Below are 18889 nucleotides of genomic sequence, written 5' to 3'. Positions count from 1 at the left end.
CACTCAAATTTTTTGAATATAAAAAATAATTTAGTCGGACATTAAATGATGAAGGCACCGCGAGTATTATAGATAATAACGCTTTCGGTCAACGTATATCCCTCGGACCAAAGGCCCTCGGTATATACACCATTGACCTCAAGCGTTATTATCCTTATAATACCCTTGGTACCTTAATAACTATAACAGAAAATACAAAAACATAATAAGTACATATTTGATAGATTTATTAAAAATATCATCACAAAAAACTTATTTGCAAAATATTACAAAATGTGTATAGAAATATAAAATTACTAAATATTTTTCCTAAATTTATATGATACTACTTTGACGACAAATTCTAATCTATTTATTTTACATTCTCTTAATTCTAAAATTTTTTCATTTAGAAAATTTATTTTTGCTTTACTTTCGGCAATTTTTTTTTTTTTTTTTTTTTGGTGTCGAAAGAGAATTCATTTTATTATAGGTATTTATTTGAAATTGTAAAATTATATCAATAAACTTATTAATGTTGGGATGAGGGCAGTAGAAAGAAGAATTATACTTTCGCATGGGTTTGCGGTTCTTTGTAAGGATGAAGAGTGCTCAGCCCAAAGATGTGGAGGAAATGCTGAATTTTCAGATATGTAATTATCAACAAGATAATCACAAAATTGGGTGACTCTTTCATCGACTGGTTTAATTTCTGCCAAATTTATAGCAAAAAAATCGCTAAGAATTTCAGGATATAAGAATGAAAGACCAAAAATATAAATAAGAAAATGCGTAATTTCGGTTGAGTTAACACCTTCTTTCTGGTATTCTGGTGCTAATCCCAGTGCTTGAACCTTTCTATACCATGCCCGTCCCAAATGAAAACGACATCCATGAAGATCTGCTTCAGGAAATGCCATACGAATACCATTATGAATGGAAATTTCAAAGTCTGAAGTTGTTACTTTAGAGGATAGAGGTTGTAAAACATTCTTCTATGATATATTTAAAAGCGAGATAATATGAAGACAACTTTTTATCTTGAAGTAAACAAAAGACAAGAGGAATATAATGTCCATTTTTCAAGCCATGTATACTAAACAATTGAGTGAAATAACGAGGACAGTATTCAAAAGTTCCGTCAACATACCAATAATTGGAAACAGTCGAAAGAAAACGAAAATTTGAAAAGCATGTTAATATAACAATATGATTATCTTTGTCATTTTTAATTATAAAATTTTCATTTCTATTTGTAATAATAGAAGATAAATCAAGAGCTTGATCAAATTCAGATATATTTTTGGGAAGTTTAATTAAAGAATTAGTGGTTCTAGCATAATATAAATTTTGTCTCACCTTATTGATATCATTGATAGTAAATTGTCTTCTTAAGTTCTTTACAGATGAGCTTCATTGGTTTTTCGCTGAGATCTTCCACGGCTGCTCTTTTTATTGGATTGCCTACGGCTTTTCTATTGTAAACTTCGGCAGACAACTTCTCGTGGTTATGATCTAATATTGATTCAATTATCGCATTTTCACATCCCTGTGTTTTCACAAATGCTTTGCAGGTTTTTTTAGTACATTAGTGCATATTTAGTACAATATAAACAAACAAAAAGATTAAGGTAAAAGTACCTATTCATGGAATCGTTAAGAATCGGAATTGAAATTACCCAGAAAAGCTGGCTATTAGATTGTCGGAACAAGTTTCTGTTCTAAAAAGAAATATGTCATACTGTGAAATATTTATGTTACCATATTTTATGTACACTTTAGTACCTATTTAAATTATGAATTGGCAACATTGTCTCATTATACAGCGATTAAGTAGACAAAATGTCAGCCTAAATGTTTTCAAACCGGAGGCATTTCGATTGTACCTGGGAGGCATTTCATGTATAAAAATATTTATTTGAAAAAGTGGGAGGCATTTCGATAACGCCGGGTAGAGGTACATTTTCAGGGTACAAGGTTTCCCCATGTTATAATCTGATGCGCTCGTGTAACTGCAAAAATCCCCGCTTGGGCTCCCCTACCATTAAGGCCATCGGTACATAATTCGCAAATATTTTACGGCTATCCCTACTTTTTCTGTCTTTACACGGCAAATTACGTGTAGTAAAATTCTCACTGGTATGGATATGTAAAAACATTACTACATACTTGACAATGTCATCATTAACTTTAAAGAGATGGCTTTTGAATGTTCTTGGATAACTATTACTTGTATAATTGCAAATTCACTAATTATGTATTCAGTGATTGTAATCATTTATATACTGTACAACAAAAACTAATATTCAATCGAGAAAAAAGGAAAAGTGTTTAAGTGATTTTTTAATATTATATTGTTACCATGGAACGCTTACAATTTTGAACATCTTTAACAACAAAATACTTGGATCACAGAATATATCCTGGTCAATTCTCTGCTTGGATCGTCCATAAATAACAAACAATTAACTTTTTATTAAGTTCACGTCTTAAATCAATTATTTATCAAATACACTATCAATATTATTTAATCAACAACTCAAAATATGATCGGTACTCACCGGAGGGACCGCAGACGTTCGGATACAATTAGCGTCTCTTTGCAAAGACAATGAGGTCAACTTTGCAAAGTAATAAGACACTTACTCAACACACACACTACACATTACACCTGAGTTAGTGATAAGTTATACAATTACGTGGCTAAAGGTTCTAGTTCTAAACCAAGGCCAGAATCAGAGAGAAAAAAAATGTTCCCGATGCCATGTCATATATTTAAAATTGTCACTGTCTTGTCATCATTTTCTATTTGACTCAGTGCGTTGTATGACAAAGATAGCGAATGTTCGATTTGGAAAATATCACCACGGACATGATGTCCATTTTTTTCAAAACTAGCAAATATTTTTAAAAAATTTAAACGCAGAATGAAAGACGCAAGATTATTATCGAGGGCCGAAAGTCCCTTAGAATAAATAAAAAGTTTCTTTTGAACGAGATATTTGAAATTAAAAACACACTACATTTTCTCTTAGTTTTTCACCCCTGTAACTTATTAAAATAAACATTACCGAAGTTTTCAGAGACTTTCGGCCCTCGGTAAGAACGTAATCTTTCATTCTACGTTTAAATTTTTCAAAAATACTTATTAGTTTTCTCAGGATTTGAAAAAAATTAATCCCATTTAAATAGCATTAGAGCCGAAACTACGTACCCATTCCCTTAATTTAAACTTTTTATTGTTTCAGTTCCGTCCTGGATTTCAACAAATATGACATGGAACATAACTCAGACGATCAACAAAAACTCGAGATGTTCTGTGTTTTAACCAACAGCATCGAGAAGAATGCCATCGGCAGCACGTTAAAAGATTACATAATCGCTTTGGAAATAGTCAAAAATGCCTTAGAATACATAACTATGCACGCACCTTGTGTCAAACCGACTTTATTAAGGGTAGACAGCGACGAGTTGAAAGATTTCATATCCAAACCGGCTTTGAAGTACATCTTGAGATTTTTAACTGGATTAGCTCATAGTCACGAAAAAACGCAACTAGCAATAGCTGCTGCGGAAACTATTCCGATCATTCATCGTCTGGAACAGGTGTCTTCAGATGAACACGTCGGATCCCTAGCTGAAAACTTGTTAGAAGCACTCTGCACGAATCCGGATGTCGCAAAGCAGATTGACGCCGTCAGAGAGTTTACAAGATCTGAGAAGAAACGTCTCGCCATGGCAATGAGGGAAAAGCAACTTGGTCAGTTGGGAATGAGAACCAACGATAAAGGTAAGTAACAAATCATCATCATCAATGGTGTTACAAATCTTCGTGAGTCTTTGCCTCGTGTACTATTGCCTCCCATGTTTGTCGATCCTTTTACACCAGTCAGTGGGAGCAAGAATAGGATATTACCTCTGAATTCTATCCTACTGCATGGATTTTAATGAAATTTTTTGCCTAGCCTCTACTTATCTCCTAATTCAAAGTCTACCCTATGCCGATGTGTACTTTTATCTTGGGAGTGGTTCCCACCCCCTTCTTATGGGTGGAACATTTTTTGGTTAAAATTACCACTGAATTCGATAGAGAACCTTATTCTAAGAGAACCTAAAACTCGATACTTTTTGAGATATTCGTGATTGAAAATTGGCCATTTTCATTGAAACAATACCTTTTCGAACGGTTTTTTGCGAATACCTTAAAAACTATGCATCTTACTAAAAAAACTATATTAAACATTTTTGTAGGTTATAAAAAACAAAGAGACACTTGCCTTAATAAATCTTCTAATTATAATACAAAGAGAGATATGGTAGGTGAAAATAGTTTGTTTTTTGGTACATTCTCAATTCAACTTGAAATAACAGAGAAACTGTCGATTTTAGATGTATAATGCTATTAATACCTTTTGTAGTGTTTGAAAAGACCTTTAAAATGAGCTATGTTAAAGGTCCATTAAATTAAAATTAGCGAAATATGCTGCAAACAAAATCGATAACTAATGTATTTTAAGAAAAAATGAGAAGTAATTTTAACCCCCATCCACCAAAATATAAATGCATGGTTTTTCTTCTTCAATACTTTTTATTATTGTGTTATTTCTATGTTCAAAAAGTTGGACGGGTTTAAAATGAATGGTTTTTGAAAAAAAAGGATCAAATTATAGAGCGCATTTTTAAATTTTCTTAAAAATCTTTCTTTTTCTCCATGTAACTTAAAAATGATAAGAGATACAGTAATGAAAAATCAAAAGGAAATTTTTATCTGAAAAAGTCCTACATTTTTGTGTGATATCTTTTTTTCGTATCTCTTATCTTTTTCGAGTTACATGGAGGAAAAGGAAGATTTTTAAGAAAATTTAAAAATGCGCTCTATAATTTGATCTCATGTTTTTTTAAAACCATTCATTTTAATCCAGTCCAACTTTTTAAACATAGAAATAACACTATAATAAAAAGTATTGTAGAAGGAAAACGATGTATTTAAATTCTGATGGATGAGGGGTTAAATATTCTCATTTCTTCTTAAAATACATTAGTCATCAATTTTTTGCAGAATATCTCGCTTAGTTTGAATGTAATCGACATTTAGTATTGCTCATTTTCAAGGCCTTTTCAAGCACGACAAAAGTTATTAGTATCATTATACACCTAAAATCGACAGTTTCTCTGTTATTTCAAGTTGAATACACCGACTTGAGCATGCATCAAAAAAACAAACTCTTCTTACTTACCAGAACTACCTACGACCTAACTAGAAGATTTATGAAGGAACGAATCTCTTTGTTTTTTTATAACCTACAGAAATATTTTATATAGTTTTTTTGTTAGATGCATAGTTTTTAAGGTATTCGCAAAAATCCGTTCGAAAAGGTGTAATTTTTCAATGAAAATGGTCAATTTTCAACCACGAATAACTCAAAAAGTATTGAGTTTTGAAAAATAATCATAGAACAGTTTTTTCTTAAAATTAGGTTCTCTAGCCTCTTCCGTGGCTATTTTAACCAAAACATTTTTCACCCCCGAGAAGGGTGGGAACCACCCCAAGATAAAAACGCACATCGGCATAGGGTAGACTTTGTTTCTTGAGCTATTCCCTTCTTATTGTGAAAATAGCAAGTAAATCGATGTAGAATGGAATTTGGAGCCAAATACCCTCATTGACTGCCCTATTTGCCATTGCTTCTCATTACATCACTCCCATTTTCTCTGACTGCATCTTTCCACCTTTTTCCAGGCCGTCCTACAGACCTTCCACAATCTGGTCTTTCCCAAAACACATTGTTTATAAGGCGGTTGTCATTACTGAATAAATTCGGTTAATAATAAGACATCAAGCTTAATATCATCAAAGCTCATCGCTTTGTGAGGAGTTAGTAATGTTGCGAATGTTGATTTTAGTCATTGTGATGGTATTTTGCCTGTGTCGTATATCTTGAACGGTGACTTTTAAGTCTTTCTGAACTTTTACTGCATAAATTCTTCTTTGGTTATTTATGGACCTTTTTCATTCGATCATCTGTGGATGATAGAACACAAGGTCTATCGTCGTAAAGAGGTGTCTGAATGTATTCTTTCCATCTCTCCAGTTTGTCTTCTGCTTTATCATATCTGTACTATCGGAAAGCAAAAATACAAGTGTTTTCAAGAAATTTAAAGGGTCCAGATCTTAAAATATGGAAAACATGATTTCTTATTTGATTTTTGAAGATATTCTTCTTTAGCGGCGAATCGATTGAGGGTAAAATTGTACATTTACCGCGCGCCTGCGCACACTGACAGCCTATGTAGTTCTGACAGTATGTAGTTCATTGCTAATCTTTCAAGATAGGTATGTATTTATCTATAACCGTGCAAATAAGTCATTAAAAGAATATATTAGTGGTTTTAGGAAATGTATTATTTGTTATAATTCTTGTGTTTTTGGATTAATAAAATATTATGTAAGCATATAACATTTTTACACTATATGTCGCCGTGTTGTGTAATTATATCCGAAACTTACACATTTATTTCTAGTGCCTCGATGGAGTAGTTAGAAATGCGTTAGCACTGAGATTGGAGGGTTGCGGGTTCAATTCCCGGGCGGTTCATATTTTTTTTATTTTTGGTTGTTTTAATAAAAAATTTTTGAAAGTGGTAGATAAGAAAGTTAGTTTGATTTTTAAATAAAATACAAATAACCTTTTAAGTATATTTACTTCGTTTAAATTACCTATTATATAATAGAAGAATATCTTCTTACGTGCGTACATAGTACACACATTCTTTTTTAATAAACTTACGTGCATAGAAATCAGCCCACTAAAAAATTTGGTCATTTTTGATGTCTCATATTTCCTAAACCTGTTGGCCGATTTAAGTGATTTTTTGAACATGTTATAGCCTGATTCTTTAACAATACGACTGTAATAGTATTGTTGCTAAACAGGTAAATTTTCATTGTATACCGGGTGTACCAATCAAACTGTGTTTTTTTCTCAAAGTTCGCATCATCCCGTGGAATATTCTAGCATTTATAAAATACTGAAATTAAAACCCAACTATAGCCTCAGGTTTTCTTAACATTCTGTTTTTTTGATTCATTCGTTTATCTTGGATAATAAAAAAGTTAGGTACTTTAACAACTAGACATGTTCTTCATCAATACATGGTGTTTCTAAATAAGTGCGACAAATTTTAAGGGATAATTCTGCATGAAAAAATAATGACAGTTGGCTTTATAAACGTATGTCCGCAAATGTTTCGTTTCCGAGATACGGGATGTTGAATTTTTTCTTAAAAACTGACGATTTATTTTATGGCTTTAAAACCAGTTGATATATACCAATGAAATTTGGTGCGTTTTAAGACGTAGTTATTGCACATTTTTTGACATGTAATATTCACCATTAGCGCTCATACGTGTAATATGACCGATCATTATTACCCTTATGCACGCTAATGGTAAATATAAAATTCTCAATTTGATGTCAAAAAATCTGCAATAACTATCTCTTAAAACCTACCAAATTTCATTTGGATATCTCAACTGGTTTTAAAGCAATAAATAAATCGTCATTTTGTAAGAAAAAGTTCAGCATCCTGTATCTCGGAAACGAAACATTTGCGGACATATGTTTATAAAGCCAACTGTCATTATTTTTTCGTACAAAATTACCCCTTAAAGTTTGTCGAACTTAATTAAAAACACCGTGTATTGATGAAGAACATGTCTAGTTGTTAAAGTACCTAACTTTTTTATTATCCAAGATAAACGAATGAATCAAAAAAACAGAATGTTAAGAAAACCTGAGGCTATAGTTAGGTTTTAATTTCAGTATTTTATAAATGCTAGAATATTCCACGGGGTGATGCGAACTTTGAGAAAAAAACAGTTTGATTGGTACACCCGGTATACAATGAAAATTTACCTGTTTAGCAACAATATTATTGCAGTGGTATTGTTTAAGAATCAGGCTATAACATGTTCAAAAAATCACTTAAATCGGCCAACAGGTTTAGGAAATATGAGACATCAAAAATTACCAAATTTTTAAGTGGGCCGATTTCTATGCACCTAAGTTTAGATTCCTATTTATCTGTTTATACGTATTTCATTTTCCAGGCCAAGTCACTGCAAAGTCTAATATACTCCAACAAATTGAAGAATTGGGCGAGGAATCCGGTTTGGTGTGTTGCATATGTCGTGAAGGATATAAATATCAACCAACCAAAGTTTTGGGGCTGTACACGTTTACAAAAAGATGTAATGTTGAAGAATTCGAAGGCAAACCAAGAAAAACTGTTGGATACACTACTGTCAGCCACTTCAACATCGTTCATATCGATTGTCATATGAGTGCAGTGAGGTAAGTTTGGTATATTTTAAATATACACTGGGCGGTCATTAAAAAGAGGCCACCTAAAATTTTTAGCATTTTTTAATTTTTACGAATTCTACAAGTACGCCAATTATTGGGAGCAAGAATAGGATATTACCTCCGAATTCTATCCTACTGCTTGGATTTTATTGAAATTTTGGGCCTAACCTCTACTTATCTCCTAATTCAAAGTCTACCCTATGCCGATGTGTGCTTTTATCTTGGGGGTGGTTACCACCCCTTCCTAGGGATGGAAAATTTTTTGGTTAAAATTATCACGGAATTCGCTAGAGAACCTAATTCTAAGCAAAAACTGTTCTATAATTTTTTTTTAAACTCGACACTTTTTGAGATATTTGTTGTTGAAAATTGGTCATTTTCATTGAAACATAATACCTTTTCGAACGGTTTTTTACGAATACCTCAAAAACTATGCATCTGATTAAAAAAACTATATTAAACATTTTTGTAGGTTATAAAAAAACAGAGACACTTGCCTTCATAAATCTTCTAGTTATAATACAAAGAGAGATATGGTAGGTGAAAATAGTTTGTTTTTTGGTACATTCTCAAATTGGTGTATTCAACTTGAAATAACAGAGAAACGGTCGATTTTAGGTGTATAGTGATACTAATACCTTTTGCAGTGCTTGAAAAGACCTTTAAAATGAGCTATATTAAAGGTCCATTACATTAAAATTAGCGAGATATGCTGCAAATAAAATTGATAACTAATGTATTTTAAGAAAAAATGAGAAGTAATTTTAACCCCCATCCACCAAAATGTAAATGCATGGTTTTCCTTCTACAATACCTTTTATTATAGTGTTATTTCTATGTTCAAAAAGTTGGACGGGTTTAAAATGAATGGTTTTTGAGATACAGTAATGAAAAATAAAAAGAAAATTTTTATCTGAAAAGCCCTACATTTTTGTGTGGTATGCTTCTTTTCATGAGCATCTTTCAGTGCGTCACAAATGATAGAAAAAAAGGTAAGTCCGTGATAATATACATTTTAGTGACATTACATTTTAGTTAAATCTAACAGTTGTCACATTTTATTTGCAATTTGGCATAAAATCAAATCAATTGTGTTTATTGCATTTATAAAATGCATATATAGCGCCATCTATTGACAACTAGAATAAATGTTATAAATGTCACCGACGAAATGTAATCACCGACGTGCGTTTTTTTCTGCCACATGCAATTTAATGCGTTAGAAAGAAATCGAAAAACTGTGACGCACTGAAAGATCCTCATGAGAAAAAGCATACCTTTTTTTCATATCTCTTTATCTTTTTCGAGTTACATGGAGGAAAAGGAAGATTTTTAAGAAAATTTAAAAATGCGCTCTATAATTTGATCTTATTTTTTTTTTAAAACCATTCATTTTAATCCAGTCCAACATTTTAAACATAGAAATAACACTATAATAAAAAGTATTGTAGAATGAAAACGATGTATTTAAATTCTGATGGATGAGGGGTTAAATATACTTCTCATTTCTTCTTAAAATACATTAGTCATCAATTTTTTGCAGAATATCTCGTTTAGTTTGAACGTAATCGACATTTAGTATTTCTCATTTTCAAGGTCTTTTCAAGCACTACAAAAGTTATTAGTATCATTATACACCTAAAATCGACAGTTTCTCTATTTCAAGTTGAATCAGCAAAAAAACAAACTCTTCTTACCTACCATATCCCTCTGTGTATTTTAACTAGAAGATTTATGAAGGAACGAATCTCCTTGTTTTTTTTTTATAACCTACATAAATATTTTATTTAGTTTTTTGTTAGATGCATAGTTTTTAAGGTATTTGCAAAAGTCCGTCCGAAAAGGTGTAAATTTTCAATGAAAATGGCTAATTTTCAACCACGAATAACTCAAAAAGTATTCAGTTTTCAAAAAATAATTATAGAACAGTTTTTGCTTAAAATTAGGTTAAAAACTCTAACATGAAGTAAAAAACCACTTCTATGTAATTGGTATATTTATTAAAGTTTAAAACACCCAATGGATTGAATAAAATGTGTCCAATTCAGAACGTTTTCGGATTAGTCCATCATCAGTGAATCTACAATAAAATAAGTAATCCCACTACTAAAATTGAAAGATGGTTGAAATTTTGAAAGTTAAAAAATGTGGTTATGATTACTTACTTGAATACTTGCTAAATAGCCCCAGAACCAAACAATGGTTGAATTTATAATTCGATCTACATTATGTCAAAGTAATATTGAACAGGCTAAACGCGGATGTTAAAAGATATAACCTCCGGGAACATGGTGAAACCCTACCAGGAAGCTTAAACAACCATCTTAGGCCAACGTTGACTACCAGGGCCAAACGTAGGGGCTTTCCCCTCTCCTTTCAATACCAAGGGGCATTCAGCATTGTTCTAAGGACTTTGTTCTGGAGAAGCCTTATAGATCTTGTAAAAACCTACAAAATTCTTTTTTACCAAACTTTCTAAGATAAAAAATAAAAAAGTTACGGTTAAAAAATCAATATATTTTTTTGAAAAAAAAAAAGGAGAAATCCAATTGGAAGCGTAAAATAATGTAAGTTAGCGGTGTTTTATTCATTGGCCTTATTTATTTTTCTTTGTTTATGTATTATTAATAGGTTCTAGAAGTTTGACTGGCTTAGAATGATTAGTTTTTAAAAAACTGAAGTTTAAAGCTAATAACGAATTTTTATAATTTGGTAAAAAATACCATTCTCTTCAGAATAGAAAGATTAGCATCAGAGATACGAAAAAATGTTTAAATATGAAATTGTAGCTTATTTAATTCTCAAGAATTTTGAAAAAAAAATTTCTACGGTAAAAATTGAGTGAATCGTAAATGAGTATACCATCGAAAAACATTGATTTTTTAGATATAAAAAAAAACACTTTCGATAGCGAATAAATAGAAAACTATTAATTTTATCAAACAAATGTATAGAACGTTTTTTGCTTAGAATGAATGTTATTATCAACTTTTGCGGTCAAAATATAATAAAAAATGTCCACCCCTGAGATGGGGTGGCAACCACCCCCATGATAAAAGCGCCTTTCGGCATCATATAGATTTTGATCCTTGGACTATCCACTACTTATTCTCAAATTTTCAAGCAAATCGATCCATTCTGTAAGAATTGCGAGGTTAAAAGCTTCGGTTTTGAATTGCTCTAGCCCTCTGGTAAGGCACATTAAGGATAAGAAAAGTTTCCTGCTTTGCCGCTTTTAACTAAACTTTTAAAAAGACCTATGGCGCTGAAAAAGTTTCCCAAAAAAGTGTATAAACGAATTAATTTTCGATTATATTAAAAAAACAATAATTTTAAATTATCGCCAAAAAAATGTTAGCTTCATGTATTTTAACAATAAAATTGTTTTTTTATGAAAAATCTGTTTTTAGGTTGGCACGGGCTCGTGACGAATGGGAATCTGCGGCCCTTCAAAACGCCAACACCAAATGCAACGGACTCTTGCCGCTATGGGGTCCACAAGTACCCGAATCATCATTTGCCAGTTGTCTTGCCAGACACAACACATACTTGCAGGAAAGCACGAATCACAGAGATATAGGACACAATTCAACTATTCACGATTTGAAGCTTTTGCTGTTGAGGTTTGCACAAGAGAAATCTTTTCATGAAGATACGGGAGGCGGTGGACCACAAAGTAATATGCATTTAATACCATATCTGATACACGTTGCTTTATATGTGATAAATACGTAAGTATTTTTTGTATACTAATTTTTCATTAGAAATATTACATCCCTCTACTGCATTCCCTCCATTCAAAACTTCTACTTCCATTCAAAAGTGAAAGATTGCTGATCGGCTGGATCAGCGGATCCTCTTCTGTTTTATTCTTTCATAATTTCCTCTAAAAGTCTTTTCCATTTTTCTCTTAGTCTAAGATACGATATAAGGTCGAGTTGCATCGATCTGTTTAATGGATAAAAATTATTGGATATGTAATTTAGCATGTTAACAATTACAAACAAACACAAGGGTTGCCCGATCTAATCTTGTTCTAAATATTAATAATTAAAAAATGACATTTTTTTATAAATTAAAAAAAAATCGATCCCAGCAGATATTATTTTAGGTTTTTTTAGGTCTTTTGTAATTTTGCTCTAGAGTTGATCGTTTTCTAGTTATAAACAATTTAAAACTGAAAAAAGAACGAAAGATGACGATTTCAAAGCTCAAAAACATGAGTATAAAATATCATTTTTGAAATTACGAAGTACCTAAAGTTTTATTAAACATTATTCTTCATTAAACATCAGTTCTTGATAAGTCTTTTGGACTTATTTTATTCTGAAACATTGTTTTTAGTTGTTAATGCCCGTCTCCCCATAAGAAACCTTCCTCATTAACAATTAAAAAAAATATGTTTTAGAATAAAACATGGCTAAAATTGATTATATTCAAAATAAGATAGCTAAAAGGAACTACAACGTTAACGGGGTTTTATTATTTCATATGGTCAATGGACATCTATATATGAAAAAACCTCGGAGTGCTACCATTTAAAGGGGTGCGTTTTTGAGAAATGGGTGAATTAGTTCCTGGGCACAGGTTACATTAGGGTGAGTTCTATGCACTTTTGGTATAAACATACCTACATAAAAATTGTTCCTTGTTAAATTTCCTATCTAAATATCGCTTTTTAAAATCAATGATACTTTTTTTTACAAAAATATATTCAAAAGAAAAAGCACAAAGAAACCCAAAAGAAAGAAATTTTGTTTTTTGTCCCATAACTTTGGTCCACGAGGATATAGGTATAGACATTACTTTACAGAAAAAAAACCTACATATTTCTTCTTTAAAATGTTGTGTAGTAGAGGTAATTAGGATTTATAGTTTTCGAAATATGATTTTTCAAAGTTCGCCACTCACAGCAATTTTGGGCAATTTTCCTTGTAATTTCGCAAATATTGTTCTGTAACTTTTTTCCACGTAACTTTAGGTATATGAAATGGTACACGTAATAGAAATAGAAATCAATTAGCTTTAAAATGGTCTACTGTCTAACGTTGTACTACTTTTTTTTAAAGAGATTATGGTTTTTCAAAGTTTTATACTTTTAACGATTTTTTATAATATAATATAAAAATAAAATTATATTATTATATGATATATTGTATATTATATAATATTATATTATATATAGTATATATAATATAATATTATATTATATAATATACAGGGTGTAACAAAAATACAGGTCATAAATTTAATAACATATTCTGGGACCAAAAATAGTTCGATTGAACCAAACTTACCTTACTACAAATGTGCACATAAAAAAAGTTACAGCCCTTTGAATTTATAAAATGAAAATCGATTTTTTCCAATATATCGAAAACTATTAGAGATCTTTTATTGAAAATAGACATGTGGCATTCTTATGGTAGTAGTATCTTAATAAAAAATTGTAGCGAAATTTGGACACCCCATAAAAATTTTATGAGGGTTTTGTTCCTTTAAACCCCCCCAAACTTTTGTATACGTTCCAATTTAATTATTATTGTAATACCATTAGTTAAACATAATATTTTAAAAACTTTTTTGCCTCTTAGTACTTTTTCGAAAAGTCAGTTTTTATCGAGATATTTTGAATATTTGTCAAATCCACCACATATTTGTATATGGCTAAGTACGATTATGGAGACTTGGTAATAATATGAAAATCTATTTATGATTTACATTTTTAGGTATTTTGAACCATACTAAAAAAGAAGTAATATCTCGATAAAAAGTGCCTTCTCGGAAAAATACAGAGGCAAAAAAATTTTAAAAACACTGTGTTTAACTAATGGTACCGCAGTAAAAGTTTAATTGGAACATATACAAACATTTGGGGGGTTTAAAGGAACAAAACCCCCATAAAATTTGTATGTAAACATATTAAAAAGGAAGCCGCAACTCGATAAAAACTGCCTTATCGAAAAAATACTAAGAGGCAAAAAAGTTTTAGAAATATTGAATTTAACTAATGGTACCACAATATTAATTTAATTAAAACGTACACAAAAGTTTGGGGGGGGGGGGGGTTTAAGGGAACAAAACCCCCATAAAATTTTTATGGGGTGCACAAATTTCACTATAATTGTTTTTTAAGATGTTCCTGCCATAAGAATGCCACAGGTCCATTTTCAATAAAAAATCTCTAATAGTTTTCGATATATTCGAAAAAATCGATTTTCATTTTGTAACTTCAAAGGGCTGTAACTTTTTTTATGTGCATAGGTAACATGTGCATGTGTACTAAGGTAAATTAGGTTCATTCGAACTATTTTTGGTCTCAGAATATGTGATTTAATTTATGACCTGTATTTTCGTTACACCCTGTATAATACCTAATATAAAAAAAATATTATTTTTTACATTTTTTACGATTATTTTTTAAATTTCTCATTATAACTTTTTTTCTTCTACATTTGGGTATATATTATATTATATAATAAAAAAAGCTTATTTTGTTTACTTTAAAATTTTGTATTACAAAAAATTCGAGGATTATTTTTGAATAAGATATTATTTTTCAAAATGTAATAAGTACTTGCAACGCTTTTTGATTTTAGGATTATTTTTTAAATTTCTCATTATAACTTTTTTTTTCTTGTACATGAATATACTATATATTGCTGAATAAAGAGGGCTTACTTTCTGTTCTTTAAAATGGTGTATCATCTATATTTAAATAATGGAAACCGAGTGATTCTTTGATATTTTTTACCTGTATTATTTAAAATTATTTCTTTTACAAAAATTACATAAACATTAGTCTTAGAAAACATCACTTTAGTTAAAATTATTAAACGTTGACATTTAAAAAATTTCAAAATCAAAGTCCATCTCTTCGTTAGCATTAGCTTCAATATCTTCCTCTGACACCTCAGTTATCTTAGAGTCCCACAATTAGTACCCATGCACATGCATCCTTTGCAGAATATTGAAAAACTAATTCCTATCTTCCTACAACCGCAGTTTTTTGTACATCCTTTGGTACATTTACATGCTATTTTTTCAAGCAAAGCTTGTGGTGCAGGAGTTTTGACAGTAAATATTGGAATTAATCCATATTTTGAAGTTTGCCCGGCCGAGTCAAGTGGATCCAAAGTATTACCTATAAAAAATAAGATTCAATCATAACACACAATCACATAAAAAAGTTATAAGGAGAAATTTAAAAAATAATCCTAAAATCAAAAATCGTTGCAAGTACTTATTACATTTTGAAAAAGCATATCTTATTCAAAAATAATCCTAGAATTTTTTTATAATACACCATTTTAAAGTAAACAGAATAAGCTTTCTTTTTTATTATATAATATATACCTAAATGTAGAAGAAAAAAAGTTATAATGGGAAATTTAAAAAATAATCGTAAAAAATATAAAAACTTGTTAAAAGTATAAAATCTTGAAAAAGATAACCTTTTTAAAAGAAGTCGTACAACATTATACAGTAGAACATTTTAAAGGTAATTGATTTCTATTCCTCTTACATGTACCATTGCATATGCCTAAAGTTGCGTAGAAAAAAGTTACAGAAAAATATTTGCGAAATAACAAGGAAAATTGCCCAAAATTGCTGTGAGTGGCGAACTTTGAAAAATCATATTGCGAAAACTGTAAATCCTAACGACCTCTACTAAGCATCATTTTAAAGAGAAAATATGTAAGTTTTTTTTCTGTGAAGCAATGTCTATACCTATATCCCCGTGGACAAAAGTTATGGGACAAAAAACAAAATTTCTTTCTTTTGGGTTTCTTTGGGCTTTTTCTTTTGAATATATTTTTGTAAAAAAAAGTATCTTTGACTTTAAAAAGTTATATTTAGATAGGAAATTTAACCAGGTACAATTTTTATGTAGACGTGTTTGTACCAAAAGTGCATAGAACTCACCCTAATGTAACCTGTGCCCAGGGACTAATTCACCCATTTCTCAAAAACGCACCCCTTTAAATGGTAGCACTCCGCGGTTTTTTCATATATAGAGATTCATTGACCATATGAAGTAATAAAACCCCGTTAACGTTGTAGTTCCTTTCTATAGTACATAATCAATAGCCTATTAAGACCTGATAGAAAAAGGTTTGAACTTGAATTTATGCACTTGATGATTACAAAAATGATATTTTTTACTTCTGTTTTTGAGCCTTGAAAATTGTTATCTTTGGTTCTTTTTTAAGTTTTAAATTGTTTATAACTCGAAAACGATCAACTTTATAGAAAAATTACAAAAGACGTTTTTTGTTTAGAATGATCCAAAAAATTTGAAATAATATCTGCCCGGGTCGAGTTTTTTTTTAAATTCATAAAAAAATGTCATTTTGTAACTATTAATTAATTAATTATAGTTAGAACAAAATTAGATCGGGCAACCCTTGTGTTTGTTTGTAATTGTTAACATGCTAAGTTACATATCCAATAATTTTTATCCATTAAACAGATCGGTGCAAATCGAACTTATATCGGATCCTCTACTATCTGTTTCTCGCTCTCTGTTTGACGTCTCTGTATGTCAGGCCAATTCTTTCAATATCTCTTGTTAAGTTCTTCTCCAGCTATTATCGGGTCTTCCTCTTCTTCTTCCGTCTGGTTGGTATTCGAGTGCCTGTCTGGTTAAAGTATTTTTGGTCTTTCTTTTTTCTTTTGTTCTCCGTAGTTCTACGTTTGTTATTTTATCAGACCAGAATATTTTTAGGATTTTTCTCCACGATTTATGTATACAGGTTTGTAATGTTTTGGTAGTTGTTTCTTCCTGTTTCCAAGACTCTGCATCATACAATAATCTACTCTTAATTCTGATATATCGCGTGTGTTAAAGATTTTCTTTAAGGCGTTATATGCATGTTGTATCTTTACTATTCTTTTTTCTACATCGTGTTATATTACCGCCTTTTTTTTTCATGATTGATCCCAGATAATGTAAAGTTGTACTTCCTCTGTATAAACATTTTAAATTTCTTTGCAACACGAAAATGCAGCAGCTGCATAATACTCTGGTTAAATCGGAAAGTGCAGGAAGAGTCTATACCGGTTTCGGAGGTTTTTCCCCCTCATCAGTAGTCCCATATCCTCTTCTCTCCGACTTCTCCACGTATCATACTTTGGGCCCTTCCGAATTGCAAACAAAGAAATGTCACGGATGAACTAGAGCCATCTACCGAAAACAAAGTAAGTTATCAATCGAAGTAGCACAGAAAACGACAATAAATATCGTTCCCATACCACCAGATTGACAACAGGGAATACTTTCTTTGGTTACAACCTCCCGAGATTTTCAAAAATTGTAAATCATACAGGATGCCGAGGAAATTAAGATGAGAGAATTTTAAATAATTCACAACTCATCTGCTCAGCGTGGTAAAAGTTCCAACAAGAAAGATTCCTTAATACTCGGAACAAAAGAGTAAATGAATTAAAAATGTATAAACGTTTTAAATTTCTTTGCAACACGAAAATGCAGCAGCTGCATAATACTCTGGTTAAATCGGAAAGTGCAGGAAGAGTCTATACCGGTTTCGGAGGTTTTTTCCCCCTCATCAGTAGTCCCATATCCTCTTCTCTCCGACTTCTCCACGTATCATACTTTGGGCCCTTCCGAATTGCAAAGAAAGAAATGTCACGGAAGAACTAGAGCCATCTAGCCATCTGTACTACTTCTATTGATAACTTACTTTGTTTTTCGGTAGATGGCTCTAGTTCATCTGTGACATTTCTTTCTTTGCAATTCGGAAGGGCCCAAAGTATGATACGTGGAGAAGTCGGAGAGAAGAGGATATGGGACTACTGATGAGGGGGAGAAGACCTCCGAAATCGATATAGACTCGTCCTTCACTCTCCGATTTAACCAGAGTATTATGCAGCTGCTGCATTTTCGTGTTGCAAAGAAATTGAAAGTGTTCATACATTTTTAATTCATTTACTCTTTTGTAGGAGTATTAAGGAATCTTTCTTGTTGGAACTTTTACCACGCTGAGCAGATAAGTTGTGAATTACTTAAAATTCTCTCATCTTAATTTCCTCGGCATCCTGTTTGATTTACAAATTTTGAAAATCTCAGGAGGTGTAACCAAAGAAAGTATTCCACCTGTTGTCAATCTGGTGGTATGGGAACGATATTTATTGTCGTTTTCTGTGCTACTTAGATTGATAACTTACTTTGTTTTTCGGTAGATGGCTCTAGTTCATCCGTGACATTTCTTTCTTTGCAATTTGGAAGGGCCCAAAGTATGATACGTGGAGAAGTCGGAGAGAAGAGGATATGGGATTACTGATGAGGGGGAAAAGACCTCCGAAACCGGTATATACTCTTCCTGCACTCTCCGATTTAACCAGAGTATTATGCAGCTGCTGCATTTTCGTGTTGCAAAGAAATTGAAAATATTTATACATTTTTAATTCATTTACTCTTTTGTATGAGTATTAAGGATGACAGAAGAAATTCTTAATTTAATGGATGAGAGACGTGCCTATAAGAACAAAAACAAACAACAATATGATGCAATAAATCGAAC

At 31.3% G+C, this 18889-nt stretch overlaps 1 protein-coding gene across 1 annotated transcript in view; it reads left to right on the top strand.

Moving 5' to 3' along the window:
- Positions 1-18889, top strand: part of LOC114328390 (E3 ubiquitin-protein ligase UBR4) — a 193332-nt gene that overhangs the window by 165014 nt on the left and 9429 nt on the right. The window contains exons 41-43 of the mRNA XM_050651407.1: positions 3228-3769; positions 8090-8333; positions 11756-12076. Coding sequence (XP_050507364.1) covers positions 3228-3769; positions 8090-8333; positions 11756-12076 — 1107 coding nt within the window. The remainder of the gene's footprint in view (positions 1-3227; positions 3770-8089; positions 8334-11755; positions 12077-18889) is intronic.

This window comes from Diabrotica virgifera, chromosome 5, assembly GCF_917563875.1.
Source record: "Diabrotica virgifera virgifera chromosome 5, PGI_DIABVI_V3a".
NCBI classification, from domain to species: Eukaryota; Metazoa; Arthropoda; class Insecta; order Coleoptera; family Chrysomelidae; genus Diabrotica; species Diabrotica virgifera.
The sequence above is the reverse complement of the archived record's forward strand: the minus strand, read 5'-3'. Positions and strand labels throughout refer to the sequence as shown.